Source organism: Vulpes lagopus, chromosome 6, assembly GCF_018345385.1.
Source record: "Vulpes lagopus strain Blue_001 chromosome 6, ASM1834538v1, whole genome shotgun sequence".
In the NCBI taxonomy this organism is placed as follows: domain Eukaryota; kingdom Metazoa; phylum Chordata; class Mammalia; order Carnivora; family Canidae; genus Vulpes; species Vulpes lagopus.
Genome location: NC_054829.1, coordinates 21,218,303 through 21,240,549, shown reverse-complemented (window position 1 = coordinate 21,240,549; position 22,247 = coordinate 21,218,303). Strand labels below are relative to the sequence as shown.

The 22,247-nt window shown below is 39.0% G+C and overlaps 1 protein-coding gene across 6 annotated transcripts in view; it reads left to right on the top strand.

The window, feature by feature from the left end:
* Positions 1–22,247, top strand: part of NRXN3 (neurexin 3) — a 1,543,117-nt gene that overhangs the window by 1,345,155 nt on the left and 175,715 nt on the right. For all 6 annotated transcript variants that reach the window (XM_041758643.1, XM_041758640.1, XM_041758644.1 and 3 more), the window contains one exon: positions 20,183–20,354. In XM_041758643.1, the coding sequence (XP_041614577.1) occupies positions 20,183–20,354 (172 nt within the window). The remainder of the gene's footprint in view (positions 1–20,182; positions 20,355–22,247) is intronic.

Sequence of the window (22,247 nt, the reverse complement as noted above, 5' to 3'; positions counted from 1 at the left end):
TTGGTACATCTCCTGCCATAGATTTGAAAAGGACCATAAAGGTCTTGCTTTAGTCCCCACTCAATTTAAAAATCCTTTCTACAATGTCTCTAACAAGTGGTTGTATAGATTTTTTTTCTACATCTATCAAATTAGGATTATCTCACTATACCACAATATAGCTGCAACTATTTCTCCTTCCTTCTGTCTGAGTGGAAAAATTGGCTTGCACCTTTCCCACAGTAGAGTCTACCTGTGTCCTTGGCCTCCTGCCCTTTTGCCTCTTCTGGGATCTCATGCCATCTGTTATCCCATCTCCATTTTATCTGTTATATTTCCCCTCCTCTACCTCTTCCCCATCTGCTCATAACATGCTCAAATATTCTAATATATATTTCTGTGTGTGTGATTTCACTCATTGGTGTCCCAATACTGACTGAAGACAATCTATATTCCTTAATATACCACTCAAAACCTAACGTGATTTAGCCTCAACCTATCTTTTTATCCCAGGAAAATCCATTTCTCTCTAGTGTACATTGTGTTCTTGCCAAACTCATCTGCTGATCAGACTTTCTCTTAATCTTTCCTTTTAATCGTGTTAGTCTCATTGCATATATTGCTACTTCATCAATCTTGTTTTCACTCCTTACATTTGTTGAAATCTTAGGTGTTCTTCAAGAGCTAGCCTATGAGTTACCTCTGTCATGAAGTTTTCCCTGTTCTCCCTTGCAAAATAACCATTTCCACTAAAATACTGTTGAATTTTGTTTGTGTATATTACTGCCTCTACCACTTTCTATTCTTTAACTGCTTTTTTATCCATGTCTTATCTCATCTACTGAATTATAAACTTGTCGAAAACCTACACTGTGCTCAATCCATCTTTATATCTTTAGGATCTAGAACAATTCTTTGAATATAATATGGTCTCAACACATGTTTGTTGATTGATGGTATAATTCTGAGATTTGTTAATAACGATTAATTGAAGTGTTTTTCAAAATCACACTCCATTTGCTATATGTTGGGGTAACTATCCTTGAGATTTATAAAAATCAAATCCTTCCCCTGTAAAACAAAGAAAATAGCCTTTACTTTTCATTTGGTGGATTATAGATACTAGACTAGGTTTCTTTCATAAATATTACAAATGCATTATTCATTTTTTATCTCCTCAAAACTCCTGTTTGGCAGCTTGTTGTTGTTGTTGTTGTTTAGATGAAGAAAGCGGCCTTAAAAGTTAAATAAAGCATTACTTGTTTTGGAGCTAGAAAGCCAGATCTGTACTTGGAAGTCTACTGGGAGAATAAGGTTTTTGGATGCATGTAATGAGGAGAGCAGACAACTCGATAAGAGATGCCTGGGTCATTTTTGGTGCTACTTTTACTCACTGTGTAACTTAGGAAAGTTTATGTTAGGATTTTCTATTTGTAAAATTGATATTCATATACAGCTGTGCAAAATATGTATCTGCTTACTTACTTCCCTCCAAGAGATTAATGAGATGATTTCCAAGGAGCACTTTGATTTTCTATGATAAAAGAAATAAGTTAGTATGAAGCAAAGCATTTCCTGCTTCTGCAGAAGGTCTTAAAGAGGGTGAAAACAGTGTTTTAAAAATCATCAAAGTAAAAACTAGAAGAAACAGCCATGTGTGTTTAAAATCAAATCAACAATTAATGTAGAGCACCCAACGACCTTTTTTAAAAAAGATTTTATTTATTTATTTATTTTAGAGATAAAGAGAGAGAGTGAGGGAAGGTCTGAGGAGGAACAGAGGGAGAGGGACAAGCAGACTGTACTGAGCTCAGAGCCCAGCACAGGGCTTCATTCCCGGACCCTCAGATCGTGACCTGAGCAAAAACCAAAAGTCAGACATTTAATCAACTGAGCCATCCACCCCTCTAATTATATTCTGATATGTGTATTATATATTACAATTTACCAGACATTTTTACATTTATGATCTCCGTTGATTCTCAGAACTATCCTATAAAATGTATAAGCATTTTTATTATTTTTAAGATTAGAATGCTAATACTCAGAGGGGCCAATAGACTTGTTTAGTGTAATGTGACTCATACAAAGCAGTCCAGGGTTAACCCCAGGTTTTCTGGATTCCAAACCAACATCCAGGAATTTTGCATACTTGTGGTTCTGTTGACACAGCAACATCCAAACTGGGCCATCTACACTCTGTCCACATTCAGAATTGAATGTAAATTCTACTTCCATTATAAAGCTTTCTCACATCACTCTAACCTCTAAGCCAGTTCTTCCATATTTTTGTTGTTGTTGCCCTTAAATAGATTATAAAATATCTGCTAAAGTTCTTGTGAAAATGCACAAATCATCCAATCAGGTGGTTCCCTGGACACCTTTATATGGAGGTAGGTTCCCTGTATTCTCTTCTTCCTTAAAGTAGGCCTTTAGAATTTCCATTCTTCTTTTTTTTTTCTTTTTAAAAGATTTTATTTATTTATTCATGAGAGAGACACACACACACACACACACACACACACACAGAGAGAGAGAGAGAGGCAGAGACACAGGCAGAGGGAGAAGCAGGCTCCATGCAGGGAGCCCAATGTGGGACTCGATCCTGGGACTCCAGCTCCAGGATAATGCCCTGGCCTGAAGGCGCCGCTAAACCACTGAGCCACCCGGGCTGCCCAATTTCCATTATTCTTGATGGTTACCCCCATCCATTCCATCTTTGAGACTGAGCATCAGCACAAGGAGTGTTTGAAAAGGAAAAATAGTTCTGTTCATTTTGGAACGAATGCCTTGCATAGTACCTTGTACAGAGTAAGTACTTAATACGTACTTGCTGAATGAATGGTTAGATTAATCAATGATTATAGGTGGGGCAGAAAGTCGAGAAAGTTTGGTAAGAATACTGGAAATAAAGATTGCAACCTGATAATGGATGATCTGAAATACCAGGCTGAACAAGTTTGGAATTTGCCCACCTGGCAACAGTAGAGTTACTGGAGCCAAGAAATATTTTCTCTGGATTTTTTTCTTCTAGGGCAGATTCCATTTTAGAATTTAGCAAACTCCTTGCTTTTTTTTTTTTTTTCTTATCGTTGTTCCTTTCTTTTCCTCGTTTTCCAAATCCACTGGGACCTCCTCCCACCAGTGCCACTTTGCTAGAGACTTGCAATATGTAAGACAGGTGGAAAAACCCAAGTGAATCAAGGAAGTCTGTTACAAGAACTGATTTCTATGATGTCTCAGTTTGTTAACTAAATTGCAGGTTGTATCGCTTGGCTAGAGACAGCTGACAGGCAACTCTGCCTGAACAAATAGCATCTTCAAAATGACACGTGCACTTTAGTTTCGTTAGAGTTGGGGGGTATCATTATTGCCTAGGCCATCACAGTAAATATGGTGATTATATGCATCCCTTGGGATTTGGGGTTGACAGCATAGTTGGGCTGTGCTAAAGAGTCTTGGCTGATGCATTGACATAAATGACAGCAAAGCAGATTGCTAGGCCCTGTAGGAAGGACACAGAAGTTCATGATATAAAGAAAGTTCCATGGGCCTGCTGAAATTTTATCAATTAGAATTGTAATTTCTTTGCTTAAAAGTCATATATAACATTCCTCTATTTTTTTTTTTTTACTGATCCTCCAATTTCCATAAAATCTAAGAGATTGGCTGTATGTTGCTAAGATTTTCAATGATCAGCAGAAATATTGGTCATTATTAACTGGTTAGTCAGAGGAAGCTTCACTACAACCGTGACGTAACATATCAAGATTTTTGAACGTATATCAACCTCATATTAACAAGTCCTCTTTAGATCCCTGAGGAATGGCTCTTTAGCTCCTCTTAAAAATCAATCTGTATCAGTCAGGTTGCCTGGAAAGACTTCTTTTGGGCTTCTAGTGTGTTAGAAAAGGGGTGGTTTCCCCAATCTATACTAAATTATTAAGCAACTGCTGTTTGCTGGAAATAAGTGTTGGGGTAACACTTCATTTTTTGTAGATTTGTTTATTTTAGTGAGGGAGGGGCAGAAGGCAAGGGAGAGAGAATCTTAAGCGGACTTTGCAGTGAGTGCAGAGCCCCAAGGGTCTTGATCTCAGGACTCTGAGATCACTACCTGAGCTGAAATCAAGAGTCAAATGCTTAACTGACTGAGCCACCCAGGCGCCCCTGGGGTAACACTTTTTACACCTTCTCTCCAATCCCTTATTTTGTTGGTGGGATTGGAAAAGGGTCTGCACACGTCTGGTGAGTCTCCTTCTTTCCCTTCCTGTTTTGCAGGCTCTTCTCCCTGTGCTGGGAATACCCAGGCCCAGGCCAGTTTCCTCATTGTAGGGGGCAATGCAGAAGGGAACAGTACTTGAAAGACAATCAAGAAACCTAATGTGTGGCAAAGTCTGAATGTTATCCCAGACCCAGTCCCCCATTCAGCTCCACAAGCAATGAAGTTTGCTGATCCTTTAGCTTGTGTCTATTTTTCAATTGGTTTTGGAATTCAGAATGGAGAGGGCTGTGATTTATTGCCCACTTAAACCTCAACATGGTAGAGTAGCGATTCTGTTTTTTTTAGCTGTTATATTGCAATGAATATTTTTGATTTATTTGGCAAGTGTGTTATATAACTAAAATAATTTTTTTCAATATCATGGTCTGCTCAAAATTAAGTGGTAGTTCTAGAGCAGTGGCCTCCATTAAATTTTTCTTGATGGTTATAGCCATGCAGATATATGAACTCACAGAACCAAAAGTGTGTTTGCATAAAATTTATATGTACATTTCTGTACTGAATGGTCTCCTCTTATAACTTTCGATAATGCATTCTATTATCATTATCTTTGTTGTCATTTATTAATCCTATTGTTTATTGGCTAAGTGTATGTACTTTTCCTATTGGTATGTTTCTGAGTCAAGGTGAGGGTAGCTACCACACTTCAGAGTTCAGAAGGAAGTCTATTTTGTTTAAATCAGACCTTCCTATGACAATGCCTAACAGTGATAGATTTTGTTGTTGAGCTTCAGTCCATGAAAAGTACATTAAAACATCGAGCTGAGCCATCTCTCTGAAGCAGCAGTTGGATCATTACAATTTGGCAGGCACTTTAGATGTGTGTGTATGTGTGTGATTTTATGATCATGTCTGCTTAATTCATCCTGACCCTTCAAAGGGGCAGCAAAGTACAATTCCTTGAGCATATTCTATTATGTGCTATGTGCCTGCATATATTGTTTTATCCTTATAATAAGCTTCTGTGATAGGTAATATTTTCCCAACATTAAAGAAAATTGAGGCTTAAGGAGTCTATACAACTTGGTCAAGAAAATACAGTAAGTGGTGTAATTAAAATTAAAAGTCAGACTTGTCTGATTTAAAAGCCTATGATTGCTATAGAACATTAGGGGTTAAAAAACAAAAAAGTAGGGAAAGGGCAGACTAATAATATAAGTGATTGAAATAGAATGGGATATTTCCAAAAGTGTTTTATTTTTCTTGACTCTTATGGCCCTCACTCTATCATTTGTTGAGGTTCAGAGAAGTTGCTAGTCGTATGGTGACAAAAATATTTCCCTTTCTTCTTTACCCTACTATACAAAAAAAAAAAAAAAAAAAGCAGGGAAAACTTGATACTAAATGGCCACCAACACTCAGCACTTTGCATCTGATAGGCAATAGGGAATGGTGGGGGCTGTGGTGAATTAAAGAGCTTGAAAGACAATCCTCACACCCCCCCCCCCGCCCCTGTGAACTCTGGCCTTTAATTGTATCTTAGAAATGTTATCTCAGTGTTGCTAAATCTTACTAGTTTCAAGAAAAGTTTAGAAATCTAAGTATTCACGAGAGACTGATTTTTAAGGTTGAAAACTAAGTCACATTTAAAAAGATCGTATAAGAAACTCCTCCTTTTAAAAAATAAAATAATACATATCTGAGGGTCTGATCCCACCTATAGGTTCTAAATTTACAACTTCTTTTTTTTTTTTTTTTTTACAACTTCTTTATCATATAATTAAGTTAATAAGCACCTACTGAGGAAAAATAATCAATAGACAAAACCAAAAAAGAGTTTTTAGTACCCTTTCAAAAAGTATGCTCCTTGATTGAGTACAGTTTGTGTACTGTGCTGCTCTGGGGTAGATTCATGATTCCTGGTCCTCTTTCTGTGCTTCACCAGAGTGGAGATCTGTATGTCATGGATACTTGGGTTTCAGTGCCCTGAGCACTTCTTCCTGTGCATTCTCTGTTTTGTTTTTGGTGTGGTGATTTTGTTGTCTGGTGTGGCTCATCAGCAGGCATCCTTTGGCAATTGAATCACAAGTGCATCCTGCTCCTTTAAAGAAGGTGTCTCTGCTTATTGCTGGCTTTCTAAGGTGTTTGTCTGAATATTTGCCTGCATAAACTTTGTTGAAGTCAGTATGAAATGGAGTGGTCAGAAATACATCTGTATTTGAGGGTCTGGGAAGTTATTTTTCTGTATTCTTTCAGATGAGGCTTGGTGGATAGCATTCCTTTACTCATCTCATTCCTTGTCTGTTTCTCCATTACTTCCATCCCTCTTTTTATTTGAATTTGAATTTATTTATTTTTTTAAGTAGGCTCCATGCCAATTGTGGAGTCCAACAGAGGGCCTGAACTCACTCAGATCAAGACCTGAACTGAAACCAGGAGTTGGATGCTTAACCAACTGAACCACCCAGGAGCTCCTTCCCTCTTCTTTAAATTTTTAGCTTCCTCTGACCTTAATCACTGCCTTAAATGATTCAAAGTTATCACTGAGCATGGATGTGACTAGTTAGCAGCACTAAGATCACTGCTAACTGCTGAAACATGGTGGCTCTAGCATCACGTGGGTCATGTCTTCCCTGATGGCCTTGAGCCTCTGGGCCAATGTCAGGTGTAAGCACAGCACAAACCATTGGCCTTCCAAGCCCCTAAAGCTCTTTTGCTGGAAGAGAGGCGCCTATAGCAGAAAGCGGGGAAGTGAAGAGCAGGGAATACTTGGGGGAAAAAAGATTTTATTTATATTTATTTTGAGTTTATTGTTTTTAATCCCCATAACTATAATTGTACCATCATCAGAGCAACATTTGCCAGGGTTGGTGGGGAGGGCCCTTTGGGCAAAAGAGAAAATATTCTCTAAGATGTAGTGTGTTAATGAACCTTAAAAATGCTTTCTCTCTGTTCATATAATGAGACTCTACCTTAACATTCAAAGGTTTCTGTCTCGGCAACATTACTGAAGTTTTAGAAAGCAGACCAGCTGGTTGATATTCTAAAATGTTTATATGCCAAGTATTTTCTATTTTTCCCTTTCACAGACTGAAACTCATTTCCATTCCAACAGCTTCAACCTTCTAAACTTCCCCCGTTCCTCCTTACCTCCTCATCAGCAGCTACCTAAATATGTCTTCTCTAACTACACTTCTTTCCCACCCTTGGCTTGACCCCTTCCAAAAAAGGCAGCATTTTCTGTCTTGAAGGGCACATCATGAATCCTACGCCTCTGGTCTCTTGGGAAATTTGTCAAGGACAGACTGTGGATGTTTATTTAGAAATATTATATGGGAATGTCCTTTGTTTCTTGTCTTAATTTAGGGAACTGTGTGCTTCTGTTTGTCTTTTGTCCTCATCAATTTTGTAATGATGTACTTTTTTGCAGTGACCCCATTTTTCCCACCACTGTCACAAACATCTCTTTTTCACCTTCATCATCACCTGAGAAGCTCAGGGATGCCACCGCTTTCTTTCACATGAGGAAACCCAGGATGAATTGTTCTAGGACCTGCATTAACTGAATAATCAGATCCGTGTCTTCTAATTCCAAAACTGTTGCCCCCTACACAACCCTGAAGTGAAGTTTACACTCTTGAGGGCTGAATAGTTCCAAATATATTTTTTGTGGCTTCTGATAGGTCTACCAAACAAAGTACCTTATGCAGTGTATGATTGGTAGATATTTGACTGCAAAACTTCTATGACTTGACTTTGAGTTCTGTAACGTCGATTTGGAGAAATGAATGTATTGTTTGAAAAGTATATCTGTGTAAAGATCCTCAATTTAACAAGTCTAATGCAAACTGAAAACAGATGGTGGTTGTCATGGAGCCCCTCGGAGGTGGCCCCAAAGGGCTATGATGAGGGGAGAGGATCCTAAAAAGAGCAGCGCTTGAATGTTACACTGACCAGCAATCAGTGCACTTAGGAATATAGGAGGAGGCAAGAAAATGAAAATAAATTTCTCTGGAAGTCTAGCATCTTAAATATGTAAAGAGTTAAAATGATGTTTAATAGGAGGCAAATGATTAAAGATCTAGTAATGGGATGATAGTCTTCACCTCTAGGCATTTGGTTTGAATCTATCCAAATAAAGAAGCAGGGCAGATTGAAGAACTTGGAAATGGATCACTGAAACTCTTACCTCCAGGTCAACAGAGAAGATTGTCCTTGGGCCACATAGGCATGTTGGCAGTTATCCCAAAGGCTATTCAGTAGTCTACATGAAGTAAATTAATGGCCATGGTCTCCTGAGATATGGTCATGGTCCACATTTTCAAAAGTATTCTCCCAAAGAAAAATCATAGCAAAAAATTAAAAGCAGTAAATAAACCATGGATGGAGATATTGTGTACCACACCAAAAAGTGTTGCTTGCTGAAAAATGCAAAGATGCTTTCTCTGTTGTGTCAGGTGCTCAGCTAAATATTTATTGAGTCTGCTATATGGAGGAAAACATAGAAAATAAAAATGTACTTTCTGCCTTGGCAATGCTTATGATCTAATTGAGGGGAGGACTCATTCTATTAAAAAAAAATGTCAGTGCAAACAATTTGTCTTAATGTTGAAGAGACACTGGAGTAGTTGTGGGATAATTGGAAAATAGACCTAGTTAATGAAAGATGGCTCTGGGAGGGCATTCAGGTAGAATTTCATTCAACTCTCTACATCTACGCACCTGGTCAGGAAAGCTGGACTCTTTGGCAAAGGGAAGTCCCTTCACTATATAGGAAAAGATACATCATTCAGCTTTGGGTTAAGCCAGGCCTGGGAGAGCTGTCTTGTCTTTGGGTCATTTACTGGATTAATGATCCCTAAAGACCAACCAGTTTCATTACCTGGAGCTCATGTTGACTCTAGAATCTTTCTCATGTTTAATTTCCTCTGAAATCCCCAGTTTGCTCTGCATCAAATGTATGATAGATTCACATTCCTGAGGCCTTCAATGGAAATTAATACCAGAGACTAATTGTCCAGGGACTATCTAAGAGCTGGATTCCAATGTGACTACAGATGCCTTTTGATGGACACAGAGGGGCCTGAATTCTCCTGAGCCATCATCAGAGAAGCCAGCTTGTGGATATGTTAAGTTTAAGGTCTAATTCAAACACATGCACACACTTACGTGGGTATAAATACACATACAATGCTGTTTCTCTAGCACTGTGTTCCTTAACCATTTGGATGAAACCATGTAGCATCTTTATGTCGATGAATAAATTTGTAGTGCATCCATAAAGAAGAGAGAGAAGAATGTTTGTGCCCTTTAAATGCCATAATATACACACTTCTTCATATTGTGTATGGATTTATTATAAACTCAGTGGGTAATTTGTGTATCCAAAGCCGTGGCTGGCTCCCAGATGGCTCCCAGTGCCTGCCATACCATAGGGGAGTGATGAGTCCTGAGTGTCTTAGGGGTATTTTCCCCACTTAGCTAAAACTTACTCACTTTACAGTTTGGTAGGAATACTAAGTTCAAGTAAATTAAAATAAAGAGATGTGTTCCCTAATTATTCTGTCAAAAGAGCATGCAGCTTTGAAATAACTCAATATTGGTATGTTGGACACTTTTCCAAAGGCATGAGTCAGCACCCTGTGGTATGCTTTCAACTCTTCTGTTTGGGTCACCTTTACTAATCTCACCCAGGGCCCAGGGAAAGTGTCGTCTTTTTGTACTTCTGCTCTGTTATCCCGATTACTTCCCCTGCAGTGGCTTTGACACTGGCATGGAAGTCAGCAGGCCTGCTTTCTCCTGATGTGTTGTAGCTGTTTAAACTTCACTTTTTTCTTCCCTCTGTTGCTTTCATTAAGCTGGTTGGGGTAGGTCAGAATCAACGTTTTGAATTAGAAATGCTGATATGATCCCAGAGGGGATGTTATAGTGGTGATAGTTGACAAAGAGGAGGACCATAAAATATCACCTGGATGAAATACCTCACTGCAACACTATCTCCAGGACACACACACACCAGCGTCCCTGTGTGCAGACAGGCGCTGCTGATATATGAGAGTCTGCTGGCCATTTTGTTTACGATAACTAGGAAAGGAAAAATGAGCCCCTATTTCAGTGTGTTCATCCCAAGATGATGACACAGGAGATTCTCCTTGCAGGTAAACCAAGAGAGTTGAGTTAATCACCATTTATCACTCAGGGGACTCAAGTCTCTTGCAGATGCATTGGAGCCCTGGAGACTGAGATTCTCATTGGGTAGCAATGCTGTTCTCCTCTCTCATTCCATCTTATGTACTAAACTGAAGTCCTGGCATCAGAGTGATGTGTGCTGGCTTTTAGAGTCCCAAGACTTTAATATGTACATGATTCACTCCAGAGAACTAGATAAATTTTTAGAAAGAAATGTCATATCATTATAATTTTAATAACTTTACAACTTCGCTCCATCTCCTCCATTACCAGACTGTTCCTAGCCACCTCATCTTTTGCCAGGAGCTGCTAATTTATTTCTCTGTATCCTCGGCTGCCTACCTTCAAACAGTGCTCTGTTGAATTGATTTTAGTATCTAGACCACCCTTAATGGATCTGAGATAGATTAGTTCAGACCTAAATTGGGTGAATTTTTATATATGTTGTCTTCTTATTAGAAATGTGCTCTCTATATTCCAGGTAATCATTGAATGAACAGGTACAGACAAGCTCCCCATCTGACCCTTCCACTGATATTTGAGTTGTTCAGACCTGATAAACATAAACTATAGGTTAAAAACTGAAAAAAAAAAAAAAAAAGCACGTAAAAAAACCCAACTAAACAATTATCATGGCTAAACTTAAATTATGCAAGCTTCCATAAGAAGGGTCAGCAAACTTTTTCTGTAAAGGGCCAAGGAGTAAATATTTTAGGCTTATGGGCCACAAGATCTCTATTGCAACTACTTAGCTCTATTATATATTATAGTGCAGAAGCATCCACAGACAATATGTAAGTGAATGAGCACAGCTGCTTACCAGTAAAACTTTATTTACATAAATAGGCACTAGCCAGATTTGGCCAATCGTTTGTTGATTTCTGTTTTGGGCTAATCTGCCTCCTACAACTTTTGCATATCCATTCTTCAAAGGCATCATTAAAACATACAACAATTGCGTATCGTATTTTCTGATAATCCCACATACTAAATCTCTCAATTATGAAATGTGCATACTAATTTCTTTTTCCCAGCTAGAAAATGGTCTGGGGTTTAGACTTGGAATTCATCAATGCAAGTGACTGAAAGTGCCTTACTTATTAAACCAGAAATTTAGGTTGATGTTTATTATTCACATAAGTCCATTCACCTTGAGGCTATAACATTAAATCAGGCTGTCACTTAAATGACAGGTAAATAATAAAACACTTTGGAGAATCACTAAAGGTTTCCTTACAACCACAGAATAGGTCTAGAAAGATTATTGGCTGTTTACTGGCCTCTCTTCTGTATGGGAGCTGCTGTTCATCCTTGGGCTGGAATATCAGTTCTGGGGGAAGAGTTTCTCCTTGGCAGCCCACTCAGAACTCATCATCCATCTTTGTGGAAACCAATTAAAATTACCTCATCTGGAGTAAAGAGTCAAAGGACTACATGGGAATTGGGACTATCAGGTAATGTAATGTGCTGGGAGATGTACCTGGAACATTTTTTTTAGGGGCTGGTAGCAATGAGTTAAAAGAGAAGGGGGTTACCAAGACCAGATAGGGAAAATAACATAGGACATATATTCTAGTCCTGCCACTTTCTGGCCACGTAAGGTTGCGTTTCCAAGTTGACATCTATAAAATGAGCACTTGAATACAACATAGAGTATGGAGAGAGTCCAACTATCCATAGATGCTCAAAGCTCATCCTGTGCTCTGAGATCTAGATCACAATTTTGGACCAAATATGTGAAAATTCTCATGTGTATACACAGAAGCATGCACTTCCATACACATGCATAGTGTGTGTGTGTGTGTGTGTGTGTGTGTGTGTTTGTGTGTGTGATAACATTGTCTATGTGTGTGTTTATTCATTCATACCTCAAAGGAGGCACATTGTGAGAAATAAAATAGACCATATATGTATTTATAGAACAGCTTCTGTCAAGCCGCACGTGCTTTATAGATAGATGTTTGTTGTGTGACTAACGTTTTGTACTCCTTAGTGAAGCGTTTCTCAGTAGTGTCATTGTTATTATAGGCCAGGTATTTGTGTGTGTGTGTGTGTGTGTGTGTGTATTATTGGATATTTAGCAGCATTCCTGGCCTATACCCGCTAGATGCCAGTAGCACACTCCATCCCTAGATGTGACCACCAAAAATGTCCCCAGGCATTGCCAAATGTCCCTGGGCACAAAATCACACCCAGTTGAAACCACTGCCCTGGTGAAACCAAGACATAAGGAAGTGGTTCCCAGACTTTGGCAAGCCTCTGAATCATTTGGAGAGCTTGTGAAAATACACACTGCCGGGCCCCACTCCAGGGATTCTGATTCAGAGGGTCTCTTGTTAGATCCAAGAATTTACATTTCTAACAAGTTCCTAAGTGATGTTGATGCTAATACAGCTGGTCCCAGGACCACACTTTGTAAGTATATAGATAAGATGTAAGATGATCTAGAATAATATTCTATATGGTTTAAAATGTGTGTGTAGTTTTTTTTTTTTTTTTGAGGATTATCGTGTTGTTAATACAGGGCCTAAGATCTCTTTATTAAAGCTACTGGGTAGTTCCTCACAGCTGCACTAGAGATTCAGGAGGGAAAGCAAAGCATTTAAGGGAGATGTTCTGTCTATACTGGGTTGCAGTCATCACTGCCCTGCCAACTGTCACCTGAATCCTGCCAGGAGACTGCTTTAGGTATTCGTGCAACACTAGGGCTTCTACAGAAATGAATTTTAATTTTTGCTTTATGGTCAGACTTAACTACCAAACTATCCCAAGTGGTATGACATTGGGATCTGTGGATTAGAAGTGAATGTTCAGAGTGGATTTGAAGGACATGGTGACTGGATGCCATTTATGACCAGTGACTATTAGAGCCCTGGCTCTGACTTGCATCTTATTTACTTGCACTAACTCTCTTGTCCTTCCTTGACTCCCCCCAGTTCAGGTCAGAGTTCCTGTTGTCCTGAGCTGTCATCCATGCTTGCTCATATCTTTTTTTCTTTGCTTGGAGTTAGAAATGGAGCTGTCTTGAGCTATTTATCAGTCTTATCTCCCTTGGCCCTCTGTTAGTAATTCAGTCCATGGATCTAATCTGCTTTAATTGATTGACCTCATGCAGCCAGATTTCAGCACAACAACAGAAGCACAGCTGCAGGTGGAGAGGTAGATGCAGTTGCTGGGTGGGTGCAAAGGTCATTGAGACCTGTGCAAATTTAGGAAAATAGAATTTGTTTCCAAGCCATTTAACATGAATTTTCTGGGGACAATCTGGCAGGTTCTAGAGTTGATGATCTTGCATGGGATACAGTCATTTTAAATAGACTGGTATCCTGTAGGGTGTGTACAAAAGCCTCTGAGTCATTTATCATCTGTCACCTAGCTCTCCCCACCATCTTCACCCCCATCATTGACATCATTTTTATATCATCCTTTGAAGAGCACTTTAGAATTTGCCAAGATTTTATTCATTTCTTTTAAATTCCATTTAATGCAGGTATTACTATCGTTGTCTTATATTTTTCTCATTTTTTGCTACAGATAGTTGAATGACCTGCTCAAGATTACCTGAACAACAAGATGTGGAGTTTGAGTGGGCTCAGGTCTTCTGATTCTAAATCACAGAGACTTCTAGAACCCAGAGAACACATTTTCCTTCTCCGCTTCACTTCTTGTCACAGTATCTTCCCCTATCCCCTAACCCAAGCCCCTCAAGAGAAGGGGCTGGGATGGTAGTGAAAGTTCAAACCATCTCCAAGCTCCATAGCTGGAGTCTTGTCAGTTTGGATAATTCTTGATGGGCTTAGACTTCTTGAGAGAGAGAGAGATAGAGAGAGAGAGAGACCTGGTGTCTTTTATCTGTTGAAACTCTCAATAGTACACAACTCTCTACACAGAAAGTACACACTCCCTGCTTATTAGATAACAATTATCTTGGGTTCCAGAACAAGGAGACCATAACATAGAAAGAGTGGCCTGATGATCTTCCCTGAAAGGCAGTGACTAGCTGTCAAAAGTGTCCATACTGTGTTCTATTAAACACAAGAGTGTTTTATCCTAGAGAACTTCAATAAAATTTTCCCCCAGCCAAAATTACCTGATGAATCAAAATCATACCTCATCTTTTTGTTTTTCGTTTTTTTAAATTGCATACATAAAGCACAGTGAGACTATATGTTTTGATTAAGATTTATTGCAAAAAAAACATGGATATGGATGAACAATTCTCATTATCATATACTATTCAACTCCTACTTAACCTCCAATGGTATATAAAATTATCGGCACAATTTTTTTTCTATCAAAGCCATGCATTCCAATTCACTATTCATTCATTCACTTATTCATTAATTTAACAAACATTAACTGAGAACCTGTTAGTATCCCTACATTTGAGATACCCACAGTTAGATTAGGTAGACAGATTAGGCAAACATAAAGTATATAATATGCAATGTATACAGTGTCTTATGTAAATAACTCAATTGCAACAGGTAGTGGATGTGACTGAGACATAGCATGATGGAAAATCCATGGGTTTTAAAGTCAGATGGATCCGAATTCTAATCTTAAATGTATCTTCTATTAGTTGTGTGAATTCCCAATTTTCTGAATCTCAGTCCTCTAGCCTATAAAATCTGGAGGGCAATTGTGAGAATTCAAAAATTGTTCTCTTAAAAAGGACTTGCCAAGGACCTACTCTGCTCTCCAAGGTAGTCTGGATTATGCTGCAGTAATAAGCAGCTTCAATAATTGGTGGCACAAAACAATCAAGCTTTGTTTCTCATGTTCCATGTCCATTGCAAGTTGGCTTGTTGCCATCCTCACTCAATGACCCAGGCTGACAAAGAGGCCACTGCTAGGAATTTCCTGGGTACAGTGGTTGAGAGCCAGTGAGAGAACTCTGGTTGGTCTCACACCAGCAGTTTAATGCACGGCTCAGAAGTGACACCTAATTTATCGGTCAACACTGGTCTCTTGGTCTAGATAGGGGACCTAGAAATCCTCTCTTACTATGATCCCATAATGGGGGGAAACTAGAAAACATAGCAAATACTGCCACTGATTGCTTTATTTATTGTGACCCAGACTTTGGAACGCGTACAGCAGACCTAGCAGTATGTAGCCCCAAGAAGGATCACATACCTCTTGTTCTTCCTGTATTATTGCCTAGCACTGAACTCACAGATTCTGTGGGAAGCCTAGAAGTCAAGATATTGAGAACTGCTTCCTTTGCACATCTCTTGGGCATACCTTTGAGAGTCCCAGTTCTGTTTCTGTCAGCTGCAATTTTCTGAAATAGTGGATGATGCATTCTGCCTCCCTCAGGGGCACTGTGGAATGAATGAAGAGATTGCCTTCAGGGAGGTCTTTATTCCTGAGGATTTTTCTTGCCCTTGTGCATCTCTGCTCCTGAAATCTCACCCTGGTGTTGGTAGTATCTGGTGGGTCACCTCTATAGCAATAACTGTAACGTGGCTGATGGAACATCAGAAAGCTGGAGCTAGACTAATTTGAGAAACCAGGTGGGCTCATAAAAAGTCATTATTGATGAAGAATGACTTTCTGGCTATTTACAGACAGCTGTTTTGTTGTGCTGTTCAGTCTTGTTTTGGGGTTGTTGTTTTTTTTTTTTAACAGACTTTTTTTATTGCACTTGAGGATTCTTTGGTAATGTCTTCTGATTTACCACTTGTCTGTGTTTTTAATATCAAGGAAGAACATAGATTGAAGTGATTGCCTTTGGTAGCAACTTTAGTGGTGATGGGTGTGGAGTTATTAAAATTTATAGTCATGCTGTTTTTGCAGCTACACTTTGCTTGTCTTGGAAAGGCTTACAAAAGACACCAAAGAATGTGGAGAGAGAGCAACTACTACATTGTGACAGGAAATCAACCGTGCAAATGTTGTTTTTTAATGTTGTTGGCTAAAATTTACATTTATTTTTACAGTATTTCTTGATGACACTATTGCCAATCCAGCCAGTCCTTAGCTCAGACCACCACTTCCAACTATACTAATGATAGGAAAGAAAGGCAAAAGATAACTGACATTTATTGAAGTCCTGAAGTATGCACAGCCACGTGCAGGGAATTTCACACATATGTGTTCTCCTAAAATCTTTGCAACAAGCTTCAAAGGTAGTAATTCGCCTTTCCCTTCCTCCACAGATCCCTTTATAGTAAGGAAATCAGAAGTTAAATAGCTTGCCCAAGGTCATATAGCTTTCAGAGCCAGAGAGAGGTATTATTTGAACCACGCTATGCTAGACTGTGTTTATCCTATTGAACCAATTAACTTCTCCAGTGCTCATAGGGCGCGATGTATGGTCAAATGTTTGGGTTGTTCTTTCTCCTGATCTCAGTTATCCCTTATGTTAGAATAATATTTTATGACTTATAAAGTATTGTCATGTTAATCATTGTAATCCTATCCTTTTAGCCTTGTAATGGCCCTGGGAAGTCTGGAAAGCTAGTATCCTCTTCCCATAATATATTATTAAGAAATAGTTCAGAAAACTTAAGTAACCTGCCCAAAGGTCAGTCAGGGCTGTTTCCAAAGTCAATGCTTTTTATCCCTCAAATCTTCTCTTCTCTGGACGCGTGAGCTAGTTTATTTTCGTGGCAGCTGAGCATGATGGATTCAAGCCTTGGCAACTATATGGGTACTTGCCATAAGACTTATAATGAACTGAGACAAAGCAGTTAGCCACAGATTATAATGCCACTGTGGTCCCATGACAAATGACAAGGAGGTTGCAGTAATGAAATCTATTACTGCAAGTAAAGAGACCACATCTGAGGTCTAGCACAGCCGCATTTACCACTTTGGGGAAACACAATGAAACATCTGGGTAAGGGTCTCCACTGACATTGGCAGTAGCGCTAGCAGGATTAAGAAGATCTCTCCGAAGCAGTGATTGCAGTGGCAAATGTGTGGCGCCTCAGATAAGGACCAAATATTTATTCTGGCAGAGATTAAATCTTTTCTTCCCCTGAATCTATTATGGATCTTGCAGAAAATCTGCCCAAGAATACATCTCGCTGATCAGCCAACTCACTGAGCCAGAACTGTACTTTGCCACTGCTGTTGTTGGAAAGCTGCAGAATGCTGGTTTAAAGGTCTCCTCTCTCTGCCTAAAACTGTTCTCCATCCATGATTAATTAGTGACTCAGAGGTGAATTGAATCACCAGCAGTCCTTTCTCTGCATCCAGGATTTATATAGTGGTTTCTCATTGAAGAATAGTGGTGCAATAAACAGCCCACATATGCGGGTTGGGCAGAGAAGTAATGGTATCTGCAGTCATGGTTTCTTAACTCTTCTGATTCTCTCGTTCTGTTAAACAGGTTATGACTCAGGTTACTATAGCCTTGCTTATTTAGGCAAAGGATGAGTAGGTTCTAACACACACACACACACACACACACACACACACACACACCTTTAGAAATGAATGCCAGTGCTTTATGTAGGGGAAAGCAGAAAAACCATAATATCATTTCTGAATTCCTAGAAAATTAAGAGAATAAAATGGATCATAACATTCTTAATTCTGGGCGTGAAAGATGCAAAAGAACCTATCATCAGTTTCATTTATCCATTTTAATGCTAGGTGCTTTGTTTAGTGCTGGAGATGTAGAGGTGGAAAAAAAAAAAAAAACCTGAGAACATAGTGTCACAATAAACAGGGATTTACGAAATCATAAGTACATTTAGTCCCCAATTGGAGAGGCACCTGCATTCCCTTTTTCAGAGAACAGAACATGGGAATTACAGACATCATTTTACGTTACATGCTGTGCTAGCAGGGCACAAAGGAAGTGGCAGTGTCCATCCTATATCACAGCATCCCTGCATGCTGAAAGCAGCCTTTCTTAGCTTAGACTCCTACTTTCTAAAATCAAGACTCCTAGGTACTTCTCCATTCTTTTGTCAGGAATAAGATGTGTTCACATACTAAATGAAAATTAGCAAGATGAAGAAAGCCTGTCTTTTGAAAAAATAAATGAAGTGTACCAAACTATATGGAAACCCATGCCTAAAATCTCACCAGAAGTCTTAACTTACTGACTTTAAGTGAAATAAGTGTTTCATAAATATTGTCTTTATGTATTTGAATGAATTTTTTATTTATAAATTAATGAACCTAGTTACTAAATCTGAGTTTTCATGAAATACATCGTAGTTTATATGGCTTCTGGATTTCTCTTTCTTTCTTTCTTTCTTTCTTTCTTTCTTTCTTTCTTTCCTTTCTTTTCTTTCTTTCTTTCTTCTTTCTTTCTTCTTTCCTATCTTCTCCTCCTTCTCTTGTTGTCTGTCCTCCCCCTCCTCCTTTTTTATGCTTCTACTTCTTTTTAAAAATATTTTTTAAAAAATTAAAATATTTAAAAATATATTTTTTAAAAAATATTTTATTTATTTATTTATTTATTTATTTATTTATTTATTTATTTATGAGAGATACAAAGAGAGAGAGGCAGAGACACAGACAGAGAGAGAGGCAGAGAGAAAGAAGCAGGCTCCATGCAGGGAGCCCAGTGCGGGACTCAATCCTGGGTCTCCAGGATCATGCCCTGGGCCAAAGGCAGGTGCCAAACCAAGGAGCCACCCAGGTGTCCCTGCTTCTACCTTTTGAATAAGAAAATAGAGGATAACAGAGACTATGTCAACAAATAGAATGTCAGAGTTCTTACTAAATTTTATCATCCTTGAATGTCCAACCAGTTGCTTAGCCAGTAAGTCAGACAACTAGAAAAATGGAGAAAGATATCTCCTTCTCTCCCATCCCTCCTGACACCCTGCATGATGTGCTACCATTCCAAGAGGTTGAGAGAGACTGATCATATCTGATCAGTAAGGTTACTTTCATTGTGTGTCTGATTGTGAATCCTAATTCCAACTCCTACTCACAAACAATTACTAAAGGAGAAGAGTAAGAATTTTAATAGCATTATTTACATTTCAGTGTTTCTGGGTACTTTGTAGAAGGCAGATGATGCCACCACCTCCACCTTCACCATAATCATCACCTTTATAGTACTACTCTTCTGGAATTCATTGTATTGTCCCTCCCAGAAGTCTATTTTGGGGACATTGAATTTCTCATCTGCTTTGTAGTATAAAGCTATAGCACTGAATATCACATCCCTCTCTGGATGAATCTTAGGAATAGGGCTACAAGTATGGGAAGAGTGATGGCCATCTGACCCTGAAAACCCCAGCTCAGTTTCACTGGCCTCTACTGGGGATACATTTTCTATGTCTTTTAAACCTACAAAAAATATCAGCAAGTGGTGATCTATAATGCTAGTCCCTCTGTCATTGCCTCCTAATCACTCACAATACCCCACCCCCTTGGCCTTGATCCTCCCAAAGTGTGCAAGGATCCTTATATTTCCTCTTCAATTCTAAATCTAAACTGTGAGATAATCTAGGGTCCAGGGTTTAATTGTCTTTCCCAGAAAATAGGCCTAATTCATCTCAAAGAAATGAACTTTGTAGTTTCACTACATAGCTCTTAGGTAGTTCTGTGGTTCAAGCTTTCATATCTGTTGAGAGCAGTCAAATGATGTAACCTGCATAGTGCAGCCTATGAGAGCAATTTGGGTGGCTTTATACCATTGGTTTTTATGTTTGGGATGAAAGCCCATGGAGGAAGGTAGGATACTGTTGTTAACTTCATGCTGACAGCTCCCTCTGGGTACCTACAGATTTATTGCTAGTTGGAGGATCAACTTTAAAGGGAGAAAACCCTGTGGTTGGTGATAACTATGCCTTTTGTGTTTCTTTATCATAGGAACAGGGGAAAATTGGAGTTGTCTTCAATATTGGCACAGTTGACATCTCTATCAAGGAGGAGCGAACCCCTGTAAATGATGGTAAATACCACGTGGTGCGCTTCACCAGGAACGGCGGCAATGCCACACTCCAGGTGGACAACTGGCCAGTGAATGAGCACTATCCCACAGGTACACGTTTTACTCTCAATGACCATATACTCTCTTTTGCTCTCCCATTCTTACATCTAAGGGGCAATTTTTTCATGACTGTTACCAAATCATAAAACACTGAATGTTAAGCACATCATTCATATCTTTTTCTGCATTATCGCCTTCCGGCTTATTTTCTGAAGTATCCCTTTAGGGCTTAGTTCAGTGTAGGGAGCTTCTGGAGACTTACTAACTATGCACTGAACACTTTTTGTCAACCTGGTGAATATTGCCTGACTGGCTCATACTAAAGACACTTACTGGTTTTCCAGGGCATTGCAAATGATGACCAATGGAGGGAAGGGGCGCCATCTCCTTCATGAGCTATTGTTGATAATCACAGAATAATCAGTTTGTAATCTGGACTCTGTGGTGCCATTTAGGCAGGTGAGATTGAAGGTACAGATGGTCAGAGATTTCAGAAAGACTGTAAAAGGAGGTTTACTAAACTTAAAGTGACAAACATCAAGTCAGAGTAATGATGAGAGAAAAACTAAGGATGAAGTTTCATTCATTTGGTTGACTTTGCTAATTTTTCTTTCATTTACACTAAACATGCCTTGATTTTCAGAGATTGGTCCTAGTAGGCAATTTAATAGCAAGCATGCTGGTGTAGGAGGGAGAGGGGTTAATCATCTGTTTAAATTTTATGGTCAAGGAGCATTTGCCAACAAACTCCCACAGCCAGATGGCCAAATCAAGGGCGATGGGAGGAAAGGTTGCTATCTTTTATAGAGATCATTCAAATAATCTTTTAACTTCCCTCTCATCTCTTACTTCTCCTAGGGAAAGAGTCCTGAACTCTGATCATAAAAGTTCCAGGATGGAAGGGAAAATACTTTGGCTAAGGACCTTTGTTCTGCAATTGCATTATCACCTGGTGGATGGACAATGAGAATAGCTCAGAATATTGAACTTTTCACTAATGTGGGCATGATGCCATACTTCACTCTCTCCTACACTTCAAACTCCTCATAATTCTCTTACTGCCATCCTCTCACTTTTTTATTAGTGAAGTGGGCACAGAGATAAGGAAGCCCAAAACACATTTTTGGAAGTTTTTAAGAGCTGTTTAGATAATAATCATCACACTTGGGAGAAATACATAAAGTAAATTTGTCTATTTGTGGCCCAAGCATTTTGAATGATTTGAAGGCTGTAATTTTCACGTCTAATTCAGCATTAATTTTCAATAAAAGCCAATCACAAGTAATTATGATTATGCTTATTTCTCCCCCACCCCCAAATTTCCAGAGTCTTCCTGTGTCTGGTTTAAGGATTATAGGAGCATCTACAAAGAGCATACAAGATTCCCAAGCTATTGAAATGAAAAGCCCCACCTACTCATTTATCAACCATCTCAGTCTCCATACAATATCTAGCTCAGCCTTTGCTGTGAGTCTCTTGTCACTTAGTACTTCTCAGATTAAGGCACAGAAATGACCTTATGTGTTTATCTTTGAGCCTTTCAAGAGAGCCAGAAGTGTTAGCAGCTACTATGAACTCTTATCATCATTCAAATTCACTAGACACTAATAGACCTGATTTTTAAATGTTTCATGCTTTAACTCGGGAGGATGGGTAGTCACAGGAATCTAAATAGCCTGAGATCTTAAAAACTATTCATCTGCTTATCAGAAAACTCACTCTCTCTCCAGGTATGTTATCAATGGCCCTGCTAGAGGGGCTGAAGGGTTTGCTCTGTTTCTATTAGGAATTTCAAAGATTTCTAAATTGATGTTCACCACTTGCCCTGAGCCACGAGTTTGCTGAAGAGTCTATAATGGTCATTTAAAAGCCACAGATATGTAAGAAAACCAGTGACCCTTACTGTGTGCCTATCTCTTTGTATCTTTAGTTCCAGGTTATGGG